The sequence below is a fragment of the Neopsephotus bourkii genome, unplaced genomic scaffold (assembly GCF_033783945.1).
Source record: "Neopsephotus bourkii isolate Nb327-2 ecotype Australia unplaced genomic scaffold, CSIRO-AGI_Nbou_v1 NB_1652, whole genome shotgun sequence".
NCBI lineage: Eukaryota > Metazoa > Chordata > Aves > Psittaciformes > Psittacidae > Neopsephotus > Neopsephotus bourkii.
Genome location: NW_026902126.1, coordinates 656,911 through 676,963, shown reverse-complemented (window position 1 = coordinate 676,963; position 20,053 = coordinate 656,911). Strand labels below are relative to the sequence as shown.

The following is a 20,053-nucleotide window of genomic DNA, read 5'->3' as shown; positions in this document are numbered from 1 at the left end:
CTCAGCAGGATGCAAGGTGGGCACACTCAGCATGGCAGCGAGCAGCAGGGTTCTGCCTTGGTTGGTTTTACTGCAGCTTTGGGATAGGAGATACAGGGAGAGCTGAGCCTGAGCTCAAGTTGGCTTCTGCAGAGGATGAGCCTGCAGCAGCTCCAGGGGCTGGCTCTGCTGCTGAGCCTCAGCTGACAATGATCAAGACTTCCCATCACATTTGTTTAAAACCAGCTTTTCCTCCCCTTGTTGCTCCGTGACAGAGCCAAACAAACAGGGGCTGACCTTACAGAGGCCAGAATCCTGCTGGAGCATCCCTGGGCTGTTGGGGGGCAGTGGGGCTCGGGGTGCTCACAGGGCCCTGCGCTGCTGCTGCACAGTGTAAACAGACTAAAAATAGCCTTGGTATGTGCTCGCCATCAGCTGCAGACGTTCTGGATGGGTTTGCTCTATCTCCTTCCCTCCAAACAGCCATAATTCCAATATCCGGCCCCTGCTGTTGCATCTGGGGTTTGTTTCCTGGCTTCCCTTGGTTCTTGCAGATTGTAAACTGAGCAGCTCCTGCACCTCGGAGTGGGGAACAACCTGAGTTCCTACAAACACAGAACTGCACGCTTGCTTTGTGTGAAACTGTTTGCTTATGTTTCACTTCTGCAAACCCACCTGCAAACAAGTCACCTTTATGGTGACCCTTGTTTGATGTGGGGTTTGAGTGGTGGTGTAGTAAATACCAAAGTGTTTCCCGAGTGCTGATGGAGCATCATCTCTTGAAGGCTTCCATCCCTCCAGCTCTGCTGTGTTGCAGCTTTGAGGGTTTTCCTATTGCAGGGTGATCTGTTAGGTCCCTGCTTTACTTCTTGGGTCTGAACCATGTCCCTGGTGCAACTCTGCCCTCTGAAGGGATGCTCGTGGCCCTTCCTCCTCTGTCTACTCACACAGGACCAAAGGAGGAGGAGTATTTTGAGCCTTTGTTTTTCAGTCGGCTCTGGATGCAATTAGCTCCAGCTCTGTTTTCCTTTCATAAGGAATTTTGTCCAGAAACTAATAGAGAAGTTGAAGGGGGTGGCTGGAAAGCACAGCTGTGTGAAATTGGTTCTGAGAGGAGGCTTAATGCAGCTGGCACACTTCAGTTTAAGGAGAATAAATAAAGTGTGAGGGCCAGTGAGGCAGTTCAGCAGCCAGATTTGCTCCTAAGGGGACTTTCCACCAGTGCCCAGTGAAAAAGTGGCTGTTTTGATCCGTGTCTGCCATCAAAGCAATGTGTTTATCATCAAGGCAGCAGACATAGGGCTTGTTGGTGACCGGGTAACCATCACCCTGCTTCGGGATGCGGCTTCTGCCAGCATCCGGGCAGCTTGGAGGTGGCAGAGGGGTCCCTGAGGAGCTGCACATCGGTGCCAGGTTGGGGTTCGGGTACCGGAGGTTGTGACAATCCCAGCCAGGCAGTTTTGGCTGCATCCTCTGGAGGGCACTTGTGCTGTGGCTGCGCACCCTGAACTGCAGCATCAGTCTGTGCCCAGCTCCTGGGTAGCAGCGTTTCTCTGCTGGTCCTGCCACGTTCTGCCCTCACGTGTGTGCTCGTGGTGACGCCGAGGCTGGCGCTCTTCAGACCGACCTGTGCCCTAGGACCAGCTTGCAGGATTAGGATCTAATAGCTTTAACATCCCCGTGAGCCCCTTTGTCACCCGGCGCTGGGTGCTGACGGCACCTATGGCCAGGGAGGCTCCTTTATCCCTGGCACTGGAAAGAAACCCCTCCATGGAAAACAACCACCCAAAGCCCATCACTGAGGGATGGCTTTAAGAAGCGTGGGGATGGTGAACAAATTGTATGGAAACAACCAGTGTGTAACTTTCTCTTTATCCTTTTCTCCCCTCAGCTGGAGGTTGGCAGTGATGAGGAACGTAAATTAAACGTGAGGTAAGCAGAGCTGCTTGGCTCTAACCATCATTTCCACTGTTGTTAATTGCCTGCTGTGTATCCCAGTCCTGATCCTGGCCAGGATTCCAGCCTGGAGCTTGCCTGGAGGGGGTTGCGTGGTCTGCAGGGAGCTGAACACTGGGGTGAGGTCTCCCTGATCAGTTTAGTTTTGAGATGAGTGTTTAATGAACTGAAAGCATAAAAGAGGGTTTGGGATTTTTCTTTCCTGGGAAGAACAAACTGGAAAATTGCTCCTCATCTCTGGCCAAAGCACTTCACTGTTATCAGCATCTCTGTCTGTGCTGCTGCTCTCTGAGATTGCGGCTGTGGGTCGGGAAGGGGAGGGCTCTGCTGCTTCCTGGCTATTAACCATCGGGAATCTGACTCCTTTGATACCAGGATTGTGTAGAGCCACTTCATGCAAGGGGCTGGAAAAGAATCAGGTCGCAGCTGGAGAAGGGGAAGCTCCTCTTGCAGGCATTGCACAGAGATCAGAGGTAGTAACAGTGAGGCTGGTTTGGGTCTCTGGTCTAATGGGGCTCTGAGAGATTACATGGATTGTTGACTCGAAAGCCAGCTGCTGCAGACAGCTCTTACCCTATAACCTGTGCACCCCAATTTGAGAGATAAAGTGTGAAAACAACAGTGGTTCAGCAGGCCTGGTCTCTTCTCCTTGTTACTGCTTCCTACTTCAGTTATCCTGGTTTCAGGCACAAGCATTAGAAATGAACTCAATGACAATACACAGCTAAAGCACTGGGAGGTCACTGGGTTTGCGGCTACTTTTGGTCTTTTTGCAAGCCAGGCACCAGCATCCGTCACTGACCAGAGCAATCATAGGGGTAGATGTAGTTAGACTGGGCTTAAAGGCTGATGCTTTCTTCTGGCTGTTGAAAAATGCTGCAGCAATGACTGTATACTGAGAGCCCAAGAGCTTCCTCTGGCCTTCAGTCTCTTGAGGCTGCTCTTCTGTCTAAGATTTTCAGGATAAGAATCAGGTAATTAAATCATCAGATAGACCTCAAGAATAGGATGGCTTTTGTGCAGATCCTTTGCTGTACTCAGGGGAAACACTGCCAAGGACTGAAGAGAATGTGTGGCCTTGGTGTGCACACAGCATGGCTGAGCACTGAAGCTCCTCTGACAGGGAGGTGGGTAGATCCTGTCCCCCTCCTGCTGGATTCCCTGGGATCAATGGGCTGAGACTTTACCCAGTGCCCATGGGGTGGCAGAATTGTTCAACTTCGTTGTGCTGCTTCTCCAACAGCTGAGCCCGGGTCTCCGGTGTTAAAAAAGGCAGGAACAGGCTGTGTAGGTTTGTGGATCTTTAAATCCTGGTGTAGCCTTGCGGCAGAATCAGGTGGCAGCTGCTTTGTCACATATGCCCTGAGTGCTGGGGTCAGCAGCCCAGTGCCTCACTTCAATGTGCAGACCTCAATGATCCTCATGGTCAGTAAATGAAGGGTTCTTGGAAGCAAGACCCCTTTGCTGCCAGCTCAAACTGTGTTTCATCAATACAGCATGAACATACTATGACACACTGATGATACACTTGCTCATCTGCTTGCTGAACAGATTATTTTCATTCATCCCTAAAAATTCCAGGATCTTCAGTGGAGGCTGTGCAGTTGGATCTGGTTAGATTACTTTATTGGAGGAATAGGTCTGTATCATGGTTTTATAACATCTTGATGCTCTCTGGTCTAAGAGCAGGAGGCTTTTCTTATGGTTTCTGTCACTTCAAAATGCTTTTCTCTCTTGTTTTCTCCCTGAAACAGCCTCTACCCTAGTACAGGCCGAGGGGACATGTTCAGGGTTCAGCTTTCTGTCACGGATATTGTTGCTTTATGCATTTTGTTAGACATTAATGTGCTTTAAAATCTTCCTTTTCTCCCACTTCCCCAAAATGCTGCAGGAGCCTTGGTCAGGTAACATCCACGCTGTTTCCAGCAGGCAGCCAGGAGTCTATTTTGCTTCCCCAAACCCTTAAGTTTTACAAGATTGGGGTCCACTGGGATCAATGGGATTTTTCTTACCCTGCTCCTTGGTGCAACCCGGTTGCCTTCCGTTGCTCACCATCGGCTGGCTCTCTAGCACCAAGTCAAAGGAGATGTTTTACGAAGCCAGTGGTGTTGTGAGTGTTGGCTGTTGTGAACTGGCAAATGCAGGAAGATAATCACTGGCTTTAATTACAAACACAAGTGAGTTTGTTTAGCCGGTCATTCCATGACCTTTACCAGCATTGGCTTTCCAGTTGCACTCTGCATGTGGTCAGAAACAGGGCTGGGGGGGTGGTTTTGGGCACTTCTGCAGGGAGATGGAGGTTGAGCTGCTGCAGGAGCCAGTTGTCTCCAGCCTGTGATCAAGCCTGCAGATCGATATGGAAAGAACTGTTCCTGTTTGGCACCACTAAACCCAGTTTTAGGAGCTGGCAAGAGCAGCAGTGGAGGTAAAGGTTTCCAGGATTGGGCTTGTGTATATTTGCAGAGTGCTTTAGTGGCATAGGCTGTGCTGATGCCTCTCCATGTAGAGACCCTGCATTGAGAGCACTGCCTGGAGCATCCAGTGTCCTGCTGAGCAGTGATAAAGAGACTGGGGCTCTTCCTGTCTTTGCTGATGCCATCCTGTGTACCTTGCCATGTTACTTAATGCTCCTGAACCTCCTCCCATCTGCAGCTTGGCAGATGTCTATTAGCTCATCTTCTGAAACACTGAGAGTAATGCATTAGGTCTGTTTGGGTTTATTCAGCAATAAAACCTTTCATCTGTAAGAGGCATCTGGCTTTGGAGGTCTGAGGAACCTACGGCTGTTTGGGATGGGTAGAAGGCAGCACGTCCCCCTTGCTTTCCACCTCATTTACTCGCCTTTGTGTTCTGCATGATGACCTGGTCAGGAAGGAACGTTCTGCACCACACTGGTTTGATAACCAGCTCTACAGTCCCTTTAGCTAATGCTTTTTTTGCTGTAGTTTAGTGAAGTGAAGTGATTTTCTCTTTTGAAGGTAATGGAATTACACTGGGCATTGGTTTGACTCGGTTTTGTGTTTGCTGCTGGAATTAGGTGGAGCCCTCAGGTTGCTGTAAACTGCCTTTGCAGCTCAGTGATCAAGAGGAGAAGTAATTACAGCAAACTCCTTACAGAGCATCATTGGATTTAGACTATTAGGACAAATTTCCTCACTTAGAGGGTGGTCAAGCATTGGAACAGGCTGCCCAGGGGAGGGGTTTAAAAGACGTGTATGTGGCACATGGGGACATGGTTTAGTGGTGAACTTGGCAGTGCTGGGCTAACAGTTGGACTCGATGGGCTTGATGGTCTTTTCCAACCTGAACAATTCTATGATATACTCCAGAGGACTCGTTATGAGGAGGCTGTTTGGTTAAAATCACTGTAATAAAGCAAACTCCTCGCTGGCCTCTTCAGCATGGAAACTTGAAGGGCAAATGCAACTGCACTGTTCAGGCTGTTCTTGCTGCACAGAGTGCCCACCACAGCTGGGGATGTTATTTACTTATATTCTATTTCAATGTACCCAAAATTACTTATTAGCATCCTGATCTTTAACTCTTTTAGGGATTTGTAAGCGTGTTTTGCTGGAGGAAGTCCCGAGTGAATGGCTTGTATCTGCAGCTTTGGCCAGGTTGACAGTACTGGGACTGTGCAGGGGCTGAGGGTCCATCAGGCAGCAGCCTTGAGGATGCGTTTGTGGGGACAGCAGCTCATTACACACATGACATGTCCTACTCACTGCAGTATTTATTGTCCCCCAGTTACTTGGTGGGAGCTCTTGGGGCAGAAGCTGCTGATTTTATTAACTGTGCAAAACAGGACGCTGAATCACATCCTGGCAGGGCTGCAGCATCCTGCCTTAGCGTGCTCCGTACAATGGGGAGGCAGAGTCCCAGGCTCGTGACCCTTTCTGGCCCGAAGGTGTGGCTGTGGAAGCTGATGGAGATATAATTAGACCTTTACATTAGTGGTGGGTTGTGGGGTGTTCAAAGACCACGGAGCCGAGGAGCCTGCGCTTGGTTGACACTTATTTGAGCTCTGGCCTTTCCAGGAAACTGTTGCTGACTTGAAGTTGAGCAACACGAGGAGTTTACTTGGATGCTGGGAGAGTAACAGCAGGAGGTCTGCCAGTGCTCAGCCCCGCTTTGGAACTCGATATAAATACCCTTTTCTTTTATTCTCTTAGCTTTTTTTCCGTGAAGCCTCAGCAGTTTGGCTTGAAACAAACCAACTGGCCCCGTTATCAAAGGTACTGGCTTGGCTCTGAGTTCTGTTCCTGTAAAAGGCCAATGTGGTTACTGTTTATTTAGGTGTTAGAGCTGGGTCAGAAAAATATTTTGGTTCCAAATGCCTCTTGATTTGAAATACCTGAATCTGTGATAATCCATTGCCAAGATCTGTGAGTCAGGGATTTCGCAGGCACATCAGAGCTGTGCTCTGCTGACAAGTGCCCTTCAGATGTGAAATGCACAGAGCACCTTCATGGGCATGGCTTTGCTTTGCATGAAGAGAATGTTGGGTTGTGGTTTATCTCCCACACATTTACCTGTCACTCTGCAGCGTTTGAAGCCCTGATGCAGAATCACATCACTGCTACACAGAAATGAACCAGAAAGCAAAATAGGCTGAAAATAAGTCCATCCTCAGGTGGATGCAGACCTGTGTCCTTAGGTGTCCCTTAGTTGTTCAGGTTTATCTCAGATGGGAAGGACTCTTCTATGCAGAACTTGCCTTTCCTCTCTGAGGGCTTTAGTCCAGGCTGGAGTCAGTGATGTTGAGCTTGTACAGCCCAGGCAGGTCTGCATCAGCTTTCCATGACGTAAGGTATGGCTGTCCATCCCCAGGGTGTGACCTGGCAGTGGTTAACATCACTGCCAGAGCGGTTTGTGTGCACGCACCTCGTCCCCTTGCAGCCAGTGCAAAGGTTTCTCTTTTCCCACAGGAGAGGTAGGTTTCCCTGCGTCCTTCCTGGGACAGGAGCAGGAACACACACGGAACCATCTGAGCAGCTGATGTGATGTGTGTCCATACCCACCTCAGCTGGTTCCTGCTGTTGGTATGTCAAGGTAGTGCCCATTGCACCAAACTCTCCCTAGCACTGACCTAACACTTGTAGGACCCAGAGTCTGTGCCTGATGCTCACCAGCACAGAGACCTTGTGCAGAGGGACTCACCAGACCTACTCTAGCTCACCAATGCTTCTTGATGCAACCCTTGCTGCAGGAACCACCAGTGAGGGTGGCTGCTGGAGGGTCCGTGGTGTGCTGCTGGGCAGAAAACCTCTGGGGCTGAGCAGCAGAGGCCAAAGCATCCAGGAATGCAGGAAAGGGGCAAAAGGTCCCTTTCAGCTGATCCAGAAGGCTGCCAGGTTGCCTGTTTGCTCTGTCTGCCATCCAAACGGTCATGTCCAGCACTCCCATTCCTGCAGGGCCCGCTGCCTGTGGGCCTGCTCACAGCCTGCCTGCGTGTGGGCATCTCCTTCCAGCCCTGCAAAGCGTTTTGGGCTACAGATATTCTCTGGAATACTGATCTACCTGTAAAAGATGGGTTTGGAGTGAAGGAGGTAGAGAAGGGTAATCCTGGGGCTTTTACCAACGATTCTGGCTCTATGATTCTATGATGTTATGATTCTTTTCCCCTGGCTGGTGGTCTCCTAGTTGCTGGGGTGTGTACCTTTGTGCTGGCTGGAGCCCCTTGCGGGGCCAAAGCACGCTATGGTCTAGCTGAACACTAGAGGTGGTGTCTGGGTTGAGCTGGAACTGTTCTCACTCTGCTTTTACCCCGCATGATCCGTCTGGATTTGACTTTCTTTTTCCACATTACCAACGTGTCAAGTGCTGCCTGGTCTGTGCTGCCTTTTTTGGAGTCATTCTGAAACCCAGCAGCAGAGCTGTTTCTTGGGTTGCCGTGCCCCCGCTGCCTGTAGGGTTCTCAGTTGTGCTTCCCATGCCGTTGCCTGTGTCCTGGCTGACCTTCGTTTGTGCTGCTTGGAAGCTGCTTTCTCCATCCCTGAAGCTATCATTCACCTTCCTTTTCTTCTCCAGTGGCGCCAGGGGAGAGTTTCCACTTGTTTCTCTTAGAGACACCACTGAGGGGGGGAAGTGGGGTGACTTAATGAGATGGTTTAATGGATTATAACAATGAGTTGACAGGAGGAATGCAGGAGGATCGGCCCATGTGCTGACAGCTCGGCTGGGGAGGAGATGGGAGCTCCTGACACCTCCCTGGCACTCCTGGGCTTGTGGTCTGTCCTCTCCCTACCTGCGGTCACAGAACAGCTATGGCAATAACGTGGCAACAGCAGCATCCCAAAACGGGACGTGTAGGAGAACACAGGGTGTCTTAGAGGGGGGGAAGAAGGGAGGCAGTGTTCTGGGAATAGCCGGCTTCCTTCAGCCCACCATGGTGCTGGGGACACGGGTGCCAGGAGACTCTGTAGAGTTATTTCTCCTCTCCTAAGCACAAGAGAAAAGCTTCTTTATAGCAGCTCAATGGGCAGGTTGAGGTTTGGAGAGGATCGGGCCTCGGCCTCTTGAGACAGTGGCTGTCACCAAAATGCCATCCCTGGGAATCTCGGGAACGCTCTCTGTGGTTCCAGCCGTTCATTCCAAGCCCATCACGTAGCTGGATGATGCCGTGATCAGCCCCGTGCCTTTTTGAACTCTGCGATCAACGGGATGAGCAAAAAGGATTCCTTTTTCCCTGTGAAACAATCTCTGTATTTTATTTGGCTCTTCACCATCCCAGGCCTAGGGATTCCTAGAATTTTCTTGGCTGTTTGGGAGCTCTTCGCTAACTGATTTGTGCTGGAACGGGCACCAATCCTGATAATTTGTCTGCTTCCCTCTCCCTGCCCTTTCACTTGGCTGGTTTATCCATGCTCTGCCCTCGGAGCTGTGTGCTGCCCTGGTTGGGCTCCATGTGGAGCTGGGTGATCCTGCTCAAGCCCAATGTGTTGTTCACCCAGTACTGGAGGCACATCACCACCAGTCCATCTCCATTGGGAAATCAGCTTCTGTGGGCTTCATGATTGATTTCAGCTTTCTCTTTCTCCCCTTTGTGCTGGAGAAGGGTTTGTATCTGTGCTGTGAATGGCCAGCAGTGTCTCCAGCCCCTCTTAGGATTCCTACGCTGTGGATGTGGCCCACGCCTTGCCGCTGAACAGTACATGCTCAGACTCCCCTTTTGTTGCTGCACTGCTAAGAACAGGAGACCAAAGCCTGCCCTGGGTCTTGCTGCATGCCTGACTGCCTTGGAAATGGATGGGGAGATGTTTGCCCCTGTGGGGAGGCATTACAAGATGCCCCGTGAGCATGGGATGCTGCCTAGCCTCCTTGTTGGGCACCTGCAGTTCTGATCTCAGGTCGGGTTATCAGCACATCCCACAGTCTGTGCATGCGTGCAATAGGGCTTTGGTTTAAAACCACATTTCAAGTGTTGGACAGGGTGCCCGGGGAAGCTGTGGCTGCCCCATCCCTGGCAGTGCTCAAGGCCAGGTTGGACACAGGGGCTCGGAGCAAGCTGCTCCAGTGGAAGGGGTCCCTGCCCGTGGCAGGGGTCGGAGCTGGGTGAGCTTTAAGGTCCTTTCCAACACAAATCACTCCATGATACACAGAATCATAGAACAGTTAGGGTTGGAAAGGACCTTAAGGTTATCTAGTTCCAATCCCCCTGCTATGGGCAGGTATGGTATGAAACTGGTCCTTCCCTGCTCCTGCTGCATAGCCCCACTCCACGTTAAGCTGGGATGGTTGTGGTGGTACCTGCAGCTGTATTTGTGAAGGTGATTCCTTTATGTTTCATTTGGTGTCTCTATGGCCCTGGACTCTGCTTGACCGGTGCGTGACACAGAGCAAAGGCCACTTGGAAACAGCCAAAGTGCTATTTTAAACAGCATGAGAAAGGCCTTGCTGCTGCTGCAGGTCCCGTGGCTGTTTCTCAGGTTGAACAGTAGCATGTCAACCACTTGCTTTGAAGTTCATTTTGTTCCCTGGCGCTGTTTTGTGTTGCTCAGGCCCCTTCTGAAGGCCTCTCTCTTGGTCAGGAAGTGTTATCTGATGTTCCTCCTATCAAGCCAAAGCAAGCAGCCAGTGTGCTTTAATTGTCAGCATGGCTTGGGAAGCAGGGAGCAGCTGCTCCTTGTCTTCCTGCTGCTGCCCTGCCCGCATCTTCCTTTCTGTTTGATGTGCTCCTGTCCAGCTTAGTTCTGTTGCTGTTCCAGTGTGCCCTGTCTCAGGATCCACCCTTTGGCACGTCAAGGGGAGCTCCCCTCTCTGCTCCCAGAGCTCCCTGCCCTCGACATGCACTGGCTGGAGTGAGGGTCCCCGAGGAGAACACAAAGCAGAGCCAGGCGGAGCGGATGCGCTTGTTCACTGCATGAGCTCAGCGCTAAAACATGAGCTGGGAGCGAGCAGATCTGAGCAGCACTTGCACTAAACAGGCTGCTTGGCTGTGATCAGCAGCAAACACAGAGATAACAAGTTCATTATGGCTCCAGAAACCCTGGGGGTCACTGGAGGTGTGGGGATAACCCAGGCTCCTTGGGCATCCATGCATGGAGGGATGCTGGGGCTGTGCTGGGATACCCAGCCAGGCACAGACTGATGTTCCAGTGTTCTGCCTCTTTTAGCTAGACACTAGTTTTTAATCCTTAGACTGGCAAGGGGCTGCTGAATCAACCTCAGGCTTGGTTGTGTCTTCCAGGGAAAATGGTTTTCTCCCTACTAACTTCTGTGTATGGATATTTAGTTTGAGGTGAGTTGTGTAAGATGTATTAATAGAGTGTTCTCTTGTATCCTGCAACAGGATTATGTCTTACATGAGATTCCCATTAAAACAGTGAACTCAAGGACCTGAGGGATTCAAGGTCTCTGAGGAGCACACCACAACCTGAGCCCCAAGGGCAAGGCAAAGCTTAGGGAGCACTGTGAGTGTCAACTGGTCCAGCTCGCTCTGTTCCATCCCCTAACACAAGCAGCTCTGTTCCAAAATCAAGTATATTCAACAGAATCCTTACTGGCATTTGTGGACCCGGGGGGCAGCGTTTTGTAACACTGACAAGGCACTGCCTATTGTGTGCTTGAGCAACTCGACATGTAATTGATGTGTGTTGCAGCCACGCTCTTCTGGAGCTTTCCCAAAGGGGAAGAAATATTTCCTTTTCAAGTTGAGCAGCACGGAGCCAGCGGATGGAGCAAGGGATGGTGAAGCAAGAGACACAGGAGCCTGCTCACACTGGGGCTGTGGCCATTAAGCACCTTCTCCTTGCCGTCCATATGGGTGGGAAGGGACCTTAAAGCTCATCCAGATCCAACCCCAGCCGTGGCAGGGACACCTTCCACTGGAGCAGCTTGCTCCAAGCCCCTGTGTCCAACCTGGCCTTGGGGCTGTGACAAAACCTGTGGGCTCTGCATTTATTCAAGAGCCTGAAGTGATTCCTGTAAAGCAGCTGTGCTGGTCAGGATCACTGGACTGGCATCCAGGGGATGGGTGGCCGTGGATCCTGTGCCAGTGAGGCTGGGTAGGGATGGAACAGAGAGCTGCTTCTGCCCCTGGCCAGGCTTGTGGTGCCGGTGAAAGGTGAACGTGCCATTCTGGTTTATGCCTGGAGAAAGAGCTAGTCAGGGTCTGTAAGCAACAAGTCTTTATCATGTCTGTGTTCCAGAGCTGCCATGCAGTGCTTTAGCTGTACAGGAATGAAGAGGCATTAGTCTACATGATGCTTATCTAGTTCTGTCCAGGGGAATAGGGGCTTCCTGCGGGCAGGGGCTGCTGCACTGATAGGCGCTGTGCTGCCTTGGGAAGCAAACAAACAAACAAAGTCTGGAGGAGGGAAGCGATTAGACGAGCCTCAGCTGGTTTCCCCCCCTCCTGAATGGCCCTCTTTCATCAGGAGATGTTAGGACAAGTGCTTTTTCAAGCCAGGATATCAGTGGAAGACACAGTGTTCTGTAAAAGTCATCCAGTTCCTGGGTAGCATCAACAGACGCGATTGCTCTGCTCCACGCTGAATATACGGTCGACCTTTTCTTTCCCTTCTTTTCTTTGCTTTTTGGGCTTTAGAAGCAAAAGGATGTGAGTTTTACAGCGAGTTATGAATCTTCTCAACTTTACTGACTTCTGTCTGACTCTTGGGCCAGCACAATGCTTCTGCTGTTCAAAGAGAACAAGTCCGAATTAGTATGTATTAGCCACTCGTTTTTCTGCTGCTAACAAATGCTGCTTACTGGGGCATTTATCACTGCTGCTGGGGGTCAAAAGTTGGGATGTTCTCTAGTGGGAGGATTTTGCTGTTCTTTAGGAGATCTTTTTAAAGAGGCTGGAGTTTTGGTTGTTTGTTGGGAGTGCAGGGTTTAAAAGGGGGCTTAAACTGGGTTGGAATATTGTGCCGTGCGTGTTTCTCACTTTGATTTCATTTAGCTGTCTCTTAGAGCAGTTGTGTGAAGTGACTGAGAGTGAGGAGCGTTCCCAGAGTGGAGATAAGGCTTGCTGTGGGGTAATGCTGCTGCTTCCCTGTGATGGAAGATAGGAGCTTTGGCAAAGAGGTGCTTGGGTGCGTTCCCTCTGTTCGGCACGGTGCTGGTCATGTAGGAATGGGAGCTTATGTGGAGACTGGGGAGGTGGAGGCAGGCTGGCTCATGGGGAGCTGAGCTTTGTAAAGGCTAGGAAGCCAGCATGCAAAGAGAAGTCTTCCTTGGGCTTTGCTTTCCGGTTCAGCTCCATGCCGATGGAGTGCACCGGGACAAGCACTTTGCAGTGTGGCTTGTCCTTTCCCTGCAGTCCCATCTGCCCTGCAGCACGGCTGACTCATTCACCTGCGACTGGGAATCTTCTGGTTTATTATGGAAGATTCCCTGACTGCGAGTGGAGAACATGAGGCGAGACAGACCCTCAGAGCAGGAGTCGCTGATGCCTTTGGGAGGGAGCTCTGCCTCTTCTAAGGGTTTTCCTGCTGTAGAAATCCCGGTCAGTGCTTTAGTAGGGATAAAAGAATATCCCTTGGGATGTTTTTCCACTTTCTGAGAGAAGCATTTCCCCAAATCCTTGGGCCAGGAATACTGTGAATCATCTCCTTGTGCGTTATCGCTCCCTTCGCTATGAGCGTGCGTGAAGCTGGTGGCTGAACACCCCAGCCGTGCTGTTGGTGTCACTGCCCTTGTGCTGCTTCTGGCCTTCTTTAATGCTTTCCTGAGAGATCTGGGGGGTGAAGGAAACTCCTGGCTTGCTATGGGAGTGAGGAGAATTCCCCTTTGCAGGAGTTCTGGCTGTTAGCGTGTGTGGCAGGCAGAGGCGAGCTGAGCCGGGGTTTGGGATCAGGAGCAGCTCCTGTTCAGGCACAGCTTGCCAGGTGGTGAGTGCTGGAATACTGTGGGAGCGTACATGGGGAAAAGCTGGCTTTGAGTGCAGTTGTCCCTCTGGCATTCGATTGACCCCATGTGCGACTTGTGGAGCCTGGGACTCGGGTGAAAACTTGAGATCACTTTTCAGAACCAACTGAAATCTCAGATTTAAACTGGATCTGGCTTTAGTGGGAATTTTGCTCCTTGAGGATTCAGTTGGAAAGTGGGGGAGCTTTGCCTTGAAACCTTGGCTATGCTCAGAGAAGGGAAGAGCTGAGCTTACAGCAGATGCTGAAGAGACACGGAATTCCTGTCTCCTGCAGTGGAATGGAGCATCAGTGCTCGCTCTGCCCGAAGGCAGAGACCCCGGATAAAGTATGGAGCAGATGAGTGCTGGGAATAGTAACTCCTGTGGGATCGTTTTCTGTAGCGTAAGTAACTCCTGTGGAGCACAGCCACATAATGGAGCATTTATATGGAGCGGAATCAGACAGTAATTAATGAGGAGCTATGTTTGGAAGTGTGGGGCGGCAGAAAATTGGGCTTTGTAGCGAGGAATGTCCCTGGTGGTGGTGGAGCGGTGTAGGAAGCGCAGTGTAAGCAGTTGCTGTGGCAGCTAAAAGGTAGCTCAGTAGACACTGATGTTCAGCCTTGGGGGAAAGGCTGACTTTTAGGCCAAGACTAAAATGCTCCCAAGTGCCTGATGGTTGTAATTAGGCTTGTGCTGGTGCTGCCTGTAACTGCTGGTTTGGTTCGGCCTTCTCTTCAGTTACCTTCTGGGGGCTGTGTCGTTTCACTCCATGGACATACCATTGCATCTGCACATACTGCAGCCTCCTGCCTTACCCGTTGTCTTTTAGGATGGTTGTATCCAGCCAGAGCAAAGCAGAGTCTTTGCTCTTGTGGTGGTTGTTTTCCCCTTGGGGTTTCAATGCAGTTTCTTTTCTCTGGTGATGGGCAGGTTTCATTGTCCCTCCCTTCCTCTTTAAATCTACAAGCACTTTACGGTTGCATGTTCTTGGTTTGCATTCCAAAGAGATCTCAAGAGCTGGAATGAGTAGGGACTGATCGACTCGGAACCTGATGCTCAGTCATTTGACAGGTCTAAGCCTGTAAAAAGCCTTACCCTTTACTGGTTTTAAGTTGCGGGGTTTGATAACCAAATGATAAAGTCATTTCGAGCCCATGACAGCTCAGGCAAGTATCTCCTGCAATGGCCAAGTAATAAAATGTTGGTGGAAGATGACACATGAATAAGCCATGAATAATCCTGGAGGCGCGCCGTGCAAGTGGCAGGATCAGGCTTTGGGAACAGCTTCTCATGGCAAAACCCTGCTGCGGCTCAGTGAGGGGAAGCCCTTCCTTCCCCAGGCACAGACCTGAGCATGCCTTTTGCTGGGGTTTCCTTTCACTTGACTCCTGTTGTTTGTTTTCCAGCCTGAGCGAGAGCTTTTTCATGGTGAAAGGTGCAGCCCTCTTCTTGCAACAAGGAAACAGCTCCCAGGGCCAGCGAAGCCTCCAGCATCCTCACAAACATGCAGGTAGTGGATTCAGTCACCTCCTGAACCCCTTCTTGCCTCACTGCAGAGCCAGGGGGTCTGTGTTGAGCGTGTATCCCTGGTTTCCACAGCCATAGATGAAGGAATGTCCCGTGCGCTTCAGTGGTTTGATCTTTGCCTTCCCCTTCAGCCTCTGGGGAGGGAACTTGGAGGGGCAGAGTCACAGGGTTCTAGGACCTGGTTCAGAACAACAGGGACATCTCTCCAAGTGTTCTCCCAGCCTCCAGTCATCTGAAGGTCAGGACTTTGGTGCCAGCACTTGTCCTTTTGAAACTACCTGTTGCTGGTCTTGTTTGGTGTTGCTGGTAAGAGCAGGGAATGCTTTAACAGGATATGGGTCTCTTCATAGACTGGGTTTCTTAGCTCCCTATATCCCCTTTCCTGGTTTCAGGAAAATCCCCTTTTCAGTTAACTCATTACTACCTGGCCTGTAAGAACTGGTTGTGATTTAAGAACAGACTCTCCTTCTTCCCCCAGTTCCCCTCCAGTGTGCCACACTGATGGGAAGAAATGGTAGGGAGTTGTGTGGTGAATGAGCACAAGGATTGATAAGCAGATCAGGTCAGGAAAGTGGATTCCACTTACCCAGCAGCTTTAAGCCTTCTGTCTGGGACAGTTTGGAGTAAGTGATCACTGGGGAAGCAGAAAGATGATCAGCAGGGCTTTTGGGGAGCAGGACATGTGGGAAAGGCACAGTGTGGTACTGTGTGCCTGCTGCTTAGTAAACACTCCAAGCACAAAGAGGGTGTTTGAATGCCAAGCTTGGCTTTGGGTTTCTTTAATCGTCAGCAATTTCATATACCCAGCAAACATCCTACGGAAGGAATTTTATCTTGCATGGAAAGTTATGAGTGCATTACTGAGTTATTAGATGTGAACTGGGTTTGTTTTCTTGTAGATTCCATGTTCCTTTTGCTTGCTTTCATCAAACAGAAATGTACCCGCCAGTCTGGAGCTTAAGGGACTTGATGCATGAGAACCACTTTGTTTGAGATAGAAGGGATCCATCACTTCCTAATCAGTTGTTCCTCCTGTCTCTTCCGCCCCTGTGCCCATATCTTTGTCTCCTCTGAGATGCTGTAACAGGAAAACTATCATCGTTTGTGCCAGTCATAGATGGTCTCTATATTTGGTACCTTCCAAATAGTGTAAGGTCAAGTTCTTACAGAGACAGATGGTCCCCATCAATGAAGCTCACTTCTGTTAATATCTCTGGAACAGCAAAGCTCATTGGCCTCTCTTAAATGGTATATTTTGCTTTACAAACCCCACAGTTTCCTTAAATATCAAGATTCTGCTGATTCTTAGTGCAGCAAGAGACCCTTTCTGATGAGTTCTCTGCTCTCTGCAGGTGATTTGCCCCAGCACCTCCAGGTGATGATCAACCTCCTCCGCTGTGAGGACAGGATCAAACTGGTAAGAAAAGCTGCATTTTCCTGCTCTCCTTTCTGCTGGAGGCATTTGAAACAGACCTGTAGAGGTTCAGGAAAAGCACTGGCAAATCCTAGGTTTTCCGGTCTGCTCCTTTTGCCCTGGTCCTTACCTCCAGGTGATGAATTGGGGCAGGAAACAGATCTGTCTGAAGTGTGGCTTTTTTGTTAGATTTAATGTTCCAGTCAGCTGTTAAACCCTAACACAGAGAAGAGACAGGAGCTTGGAGGTGCTGGTGGATACTCTGAAGTCAGTCTTGAAGCTGCTGGCAATGAGCATTTGCTAGAAGATGGAACTGTCATTCCCTATGTCTTTTGCACTGCAGCTAAATAAAGCTTTTGGGTTCAATTGCACCTTAAAAACCCGAGGCAGCAATGGAGGTAATGATTATCCAAGAGCTGTTTGCAGAGCTTGCTGACCTTTCCCCAGGCTGTCCGGTTGGAGAGCGTGTGGACAGACCGCGTGCGGTACATGGTGGTTGTGTACAGCAGCGGGCGGCAGGACACGGAGGAGAACATCCTGCTGGGTGTGGATTTCTCCAGCAAGGAGAGGTATGTCCGAGGCAAGGCTGGGCTTGGAAATCATAGAATCATGGAACAGTTAGGGTTGGAAAGGACCTTAAGATCATCCAGTTCCACCCCCCCTGCCATGGGCAGGGACACCTCACACTAAACCATAGCACCCAAGGCTTCGTCCAACCTGGCCTTGAGCACTGCCAGGGATGGAGCATTCACAGCCTCCATGGGCAACCCATTCCAGGGCCTCACCACCCTAAGAGGAAAGAATTTCCTCCTTATATCAGGCAGGCTGGGCTCTCTGGGATGCCGGTCAGCACCAAACTGTCCCCAAGCAGTTGGTTTACGTGTACCTGCAAACTCTAGCAAGAGAAAAGGAGATGTGTTGAGTTTTCTGACCAGTTATGGGGATGGGAGGGTGATTTCTGATCCAGAAAGCTTTCAGTCTCCCTGGAATCTCTGGGCACTTGTGGGCACAGTGTTCACGTGTAATCCATCTGTAGGGCTGGTATCTACCTCATCTGTGGTAGTTGGCTGGCTGCTCACTTCAGAATGCTCTTGCAGCCACATTTAAAAACTGGAACTTATTCTGTCCCCCAGACTTCAAGTCTGTTGATGCTATGAAGCAATGGGGGTTTTGGGGGGGTACCTTAGCTGCCAAAAAACAATACTGCAGAATTACCTCCAAAACCAACAAACAAAAGTGTCAGTAATGAACTGCTGCTTTTGTCCAACTGATAAGAGCACATAGTACTTTGAAAGGCAAATAAAATATTGTGTTATCACAGCCCCTCTCACAGTATTCCAGTTGTAGGTGAGTAAACCAAGGCAGAAAAGCTCTTGGCTCAGAGACATGGGGCTGGCTTGGCAGAGCTTCCAGCCTGTTGTTCCTGTTCTCCAATGGTTTAGCAGGCTGCCATGCTGTGCTGGTGCAGCCAGTGTGGGGTTTGTTTTCCCTCTGGAAAACCTTAGTGGCTGTAAGTGGAAGGGGGCAGCCTTTGCTCCGTAGGGAGACCTGCAGGGAAACTCATGGTTGTGCCTTCCTAATGAAGTTATTGTCATTGGTGTTGCTGCCTCTTGCATCTGTGGTTAAATTACTCCTGTTAGTGCTAGGGAGGGAACTCTAATGTAGCACTTCCTTATGGCACAGTGAATGTTGCTGCCATCTTCAGAGCTGACCCAGCCTTGCAGTAATTTGCTGATGCTTATGGAAACGAGAGGAAAGATGGAAAAGTTGTGACAAATCCATCCTAAGTGTGAGGTTTGCTGCCATGTCCCCCTGAAAGCACAAGCTTTTGTTAATTAAGGGCAAGTCCTGGGCATAAAGAAGTCAGTTGGCATCAGTGACTTCATTGAGTGACTCCATGGCTCTGTGCTGGGGCTGAAATGTCACTGCTGAGCTGTAAGTGTCCTCACTGCTGACAGTTGGACTAGTCAGGCACTTCTGTGGGCTTTATTCCTTTTACATATGTGTAATAAAACCCCCTTTCTCTTGCAAAGCTCTACAGTGCACATTGTCCACATGTGCATTCAGCTGGTCCATCAGATCCTTTTATCTGCTGTAGAAAGGAGCTAAAGGCTTAAAAATGGAAAAGAACAGAACAGAACCTGAGTTCTTTAACTGGCTCTTGCTGTCTGCATCCCAATTTCCTTTAATATCTCAGTCACTTAATTATTTACTATCTGAAGTTACTGGCCCCCATTATAGCTCCGTTTTCTTGCCAGATTGAAATGAAAAGTGTTCTTTTGGGGCAGGTAAAGTCATAAAACCTGGTTTTATCTTTTCTACCAGCCCGAGTGATGAAGTGAAAATCGAACACCCTGAAAGGCCCCTGGGGTCCCCTCTGGAGCAGGCAGGCAGCTGCTCTGCCACCTCCCAGGGCTGGGTTTTGAGCCGAGCCTCTGCAGCCAGATCCCAGAGATCTGCTCCTGTGTCCTGCTAGGGAGCTGCCTGGCACTGGCCTTGTGGTGGTGGGAGCAGGAGAGGTGATGGGGCTCACGCTGCAGAGCTTTCTGGCAGGCTCTGGAGTGGAAGAGCTGGAAACTGATCCTTGCTGCTGTGGTGTTCCTCCAGCTCTGTGGAGCAATCAGCAGGCGAGTAGCAGAGTAAACCCTCAGCCTTCAGCTGCCTGTCTCCTTGTGCGGTGCGTTTGATGGCCTAAGGCATTACTAGGAATTACTAGAGCAAGACTTGAGGATTTTAAAAATTAAAGAGTATTAATAATTAAGGGTATTGGCATGACCTCATTGTGGCCTATATTTAACATCCTGTGTAACAACCTCTCTTCCAGTAAGAGCTGCACCATAGGAATGGTTCTTCGGCTCTGGAGCGACACTAAAATCCATCTTGATGGTGATGGGTAAGAAACCACATTAGCAGGATAAATGTGAATGTCCTTCCCTACTTGGGGGCTGCTCAAGGAGAGATTCTCTGTCACCTTGCAGATGAAGTTCCAATTCTGGATTCATGGCTGCAGTCCTCATATTCAGACAGTGAGGATTCTGTCTTGCTGTCTTTAAATTGCTCGGTGTAACCTGTGGTACCCAGTGAATACCCTCTGAACTCCCATTCCTGGGAAGGGTGTCCACTTGCCATTCTTATCTGGGAGGATGTTGGAAAATCCAGGATACAGATTCTCATCCCTGATCCTTTTTGACCCTAAGTGCCCCTTGCAGTAGTTGTTTGTGGAGTGCAGCTTGTGAGGAGCAGTTTCTGACGGTTGGGTTTTGCCTCTCTCTGTTAGTGGCTTCAGCGTGAGCACTGCAGGGAGGATGCACATCTTCAAGCCTGTGTCGGTGCAAGCCATGTGGTACGTGTGTTCATTGGCTTTCTTGAGAAAGAGACTCATTTATGTGAGTAAATTAAAACCAAACTGCATTTTAGCATGGTCTGTAATTGGTATTCAGTGAGCTGCATCAGAGATGCTGCTTCCCTGTGGCAACAGGTACCAGTGCTGTAAAGGACTAAGAATACTGATGCGAACCCAGGATCCTCTGCTTGTTCAGAGCAGCTGTGGGCTCTTCAGTGTAAGGGAAATGGCACTAAATATGCAAAACCACCTTGAAGCCATCAGGCTGCAAACCCAGTCTTTTCTCCCTCTGTGTGTTCCTGACTGGCTGAAGGAGGAGCCTCGGGACCCATTGCCAATCCGATGCCATTCCCCGTGTTCTGCCTCGTTGCTGGGGCTCCTGCTGCATGGAAACTTTCCACCCCGGGCGCCTGTTCACCTTTCAGCTCCTGTCACCCCTCCCTTGTGCAGGGATTCCAAACCACTGCAGCAGAGGTGG

General features: G+C 50.1%; 1 protein-coding gene across 3 annotated transcripts in view; it reads left to right on the top strand.

The window, feature by feature from the left end:
* Positions 1 to 20,053, top strand: part of SSH1 (slingshot protein phosphatase 1) — a 31,355-nt gene that overhangs the window by 2,240 nt on the left and 9,062 nt on the right. The window contains exons 2-7 of one of the 3 annotated variants that reach the window (XM_061374764.1): positions 1,871 to 1,911; positions 14,698 to 14,801; positions 16,171 to 16,235; positions 16,680 to 16,801; positions 19,057 to 19,125; positions 19,510 to 19,575. In XM_061374764.1, coding sequence (XP_061230748.1) covers positions 1,871 to 1,911; positions 14,698 to 14,801; positions 16,171 to 16,235; positions 16,680 to 16,801; positions 19,057 to 19,125; positions 19,510 to 19,575 — 467 coding nt within the window. Of the gene's footprint in view, positions 1 to 1,870; positions 1,912 to 11,473; positions 12,101 to 14,697; positions 14,802 to 16,170; positions 16,236 to 16,679; positions 16,802 to 19,056; positions 19,126 to 19,509; positions 19,576 to 20,053 lie in introns of those variants that run through there. The other 2 variants (XM_061374765.1, XM_061374766.1) reach the window with 2 other exon arrangements.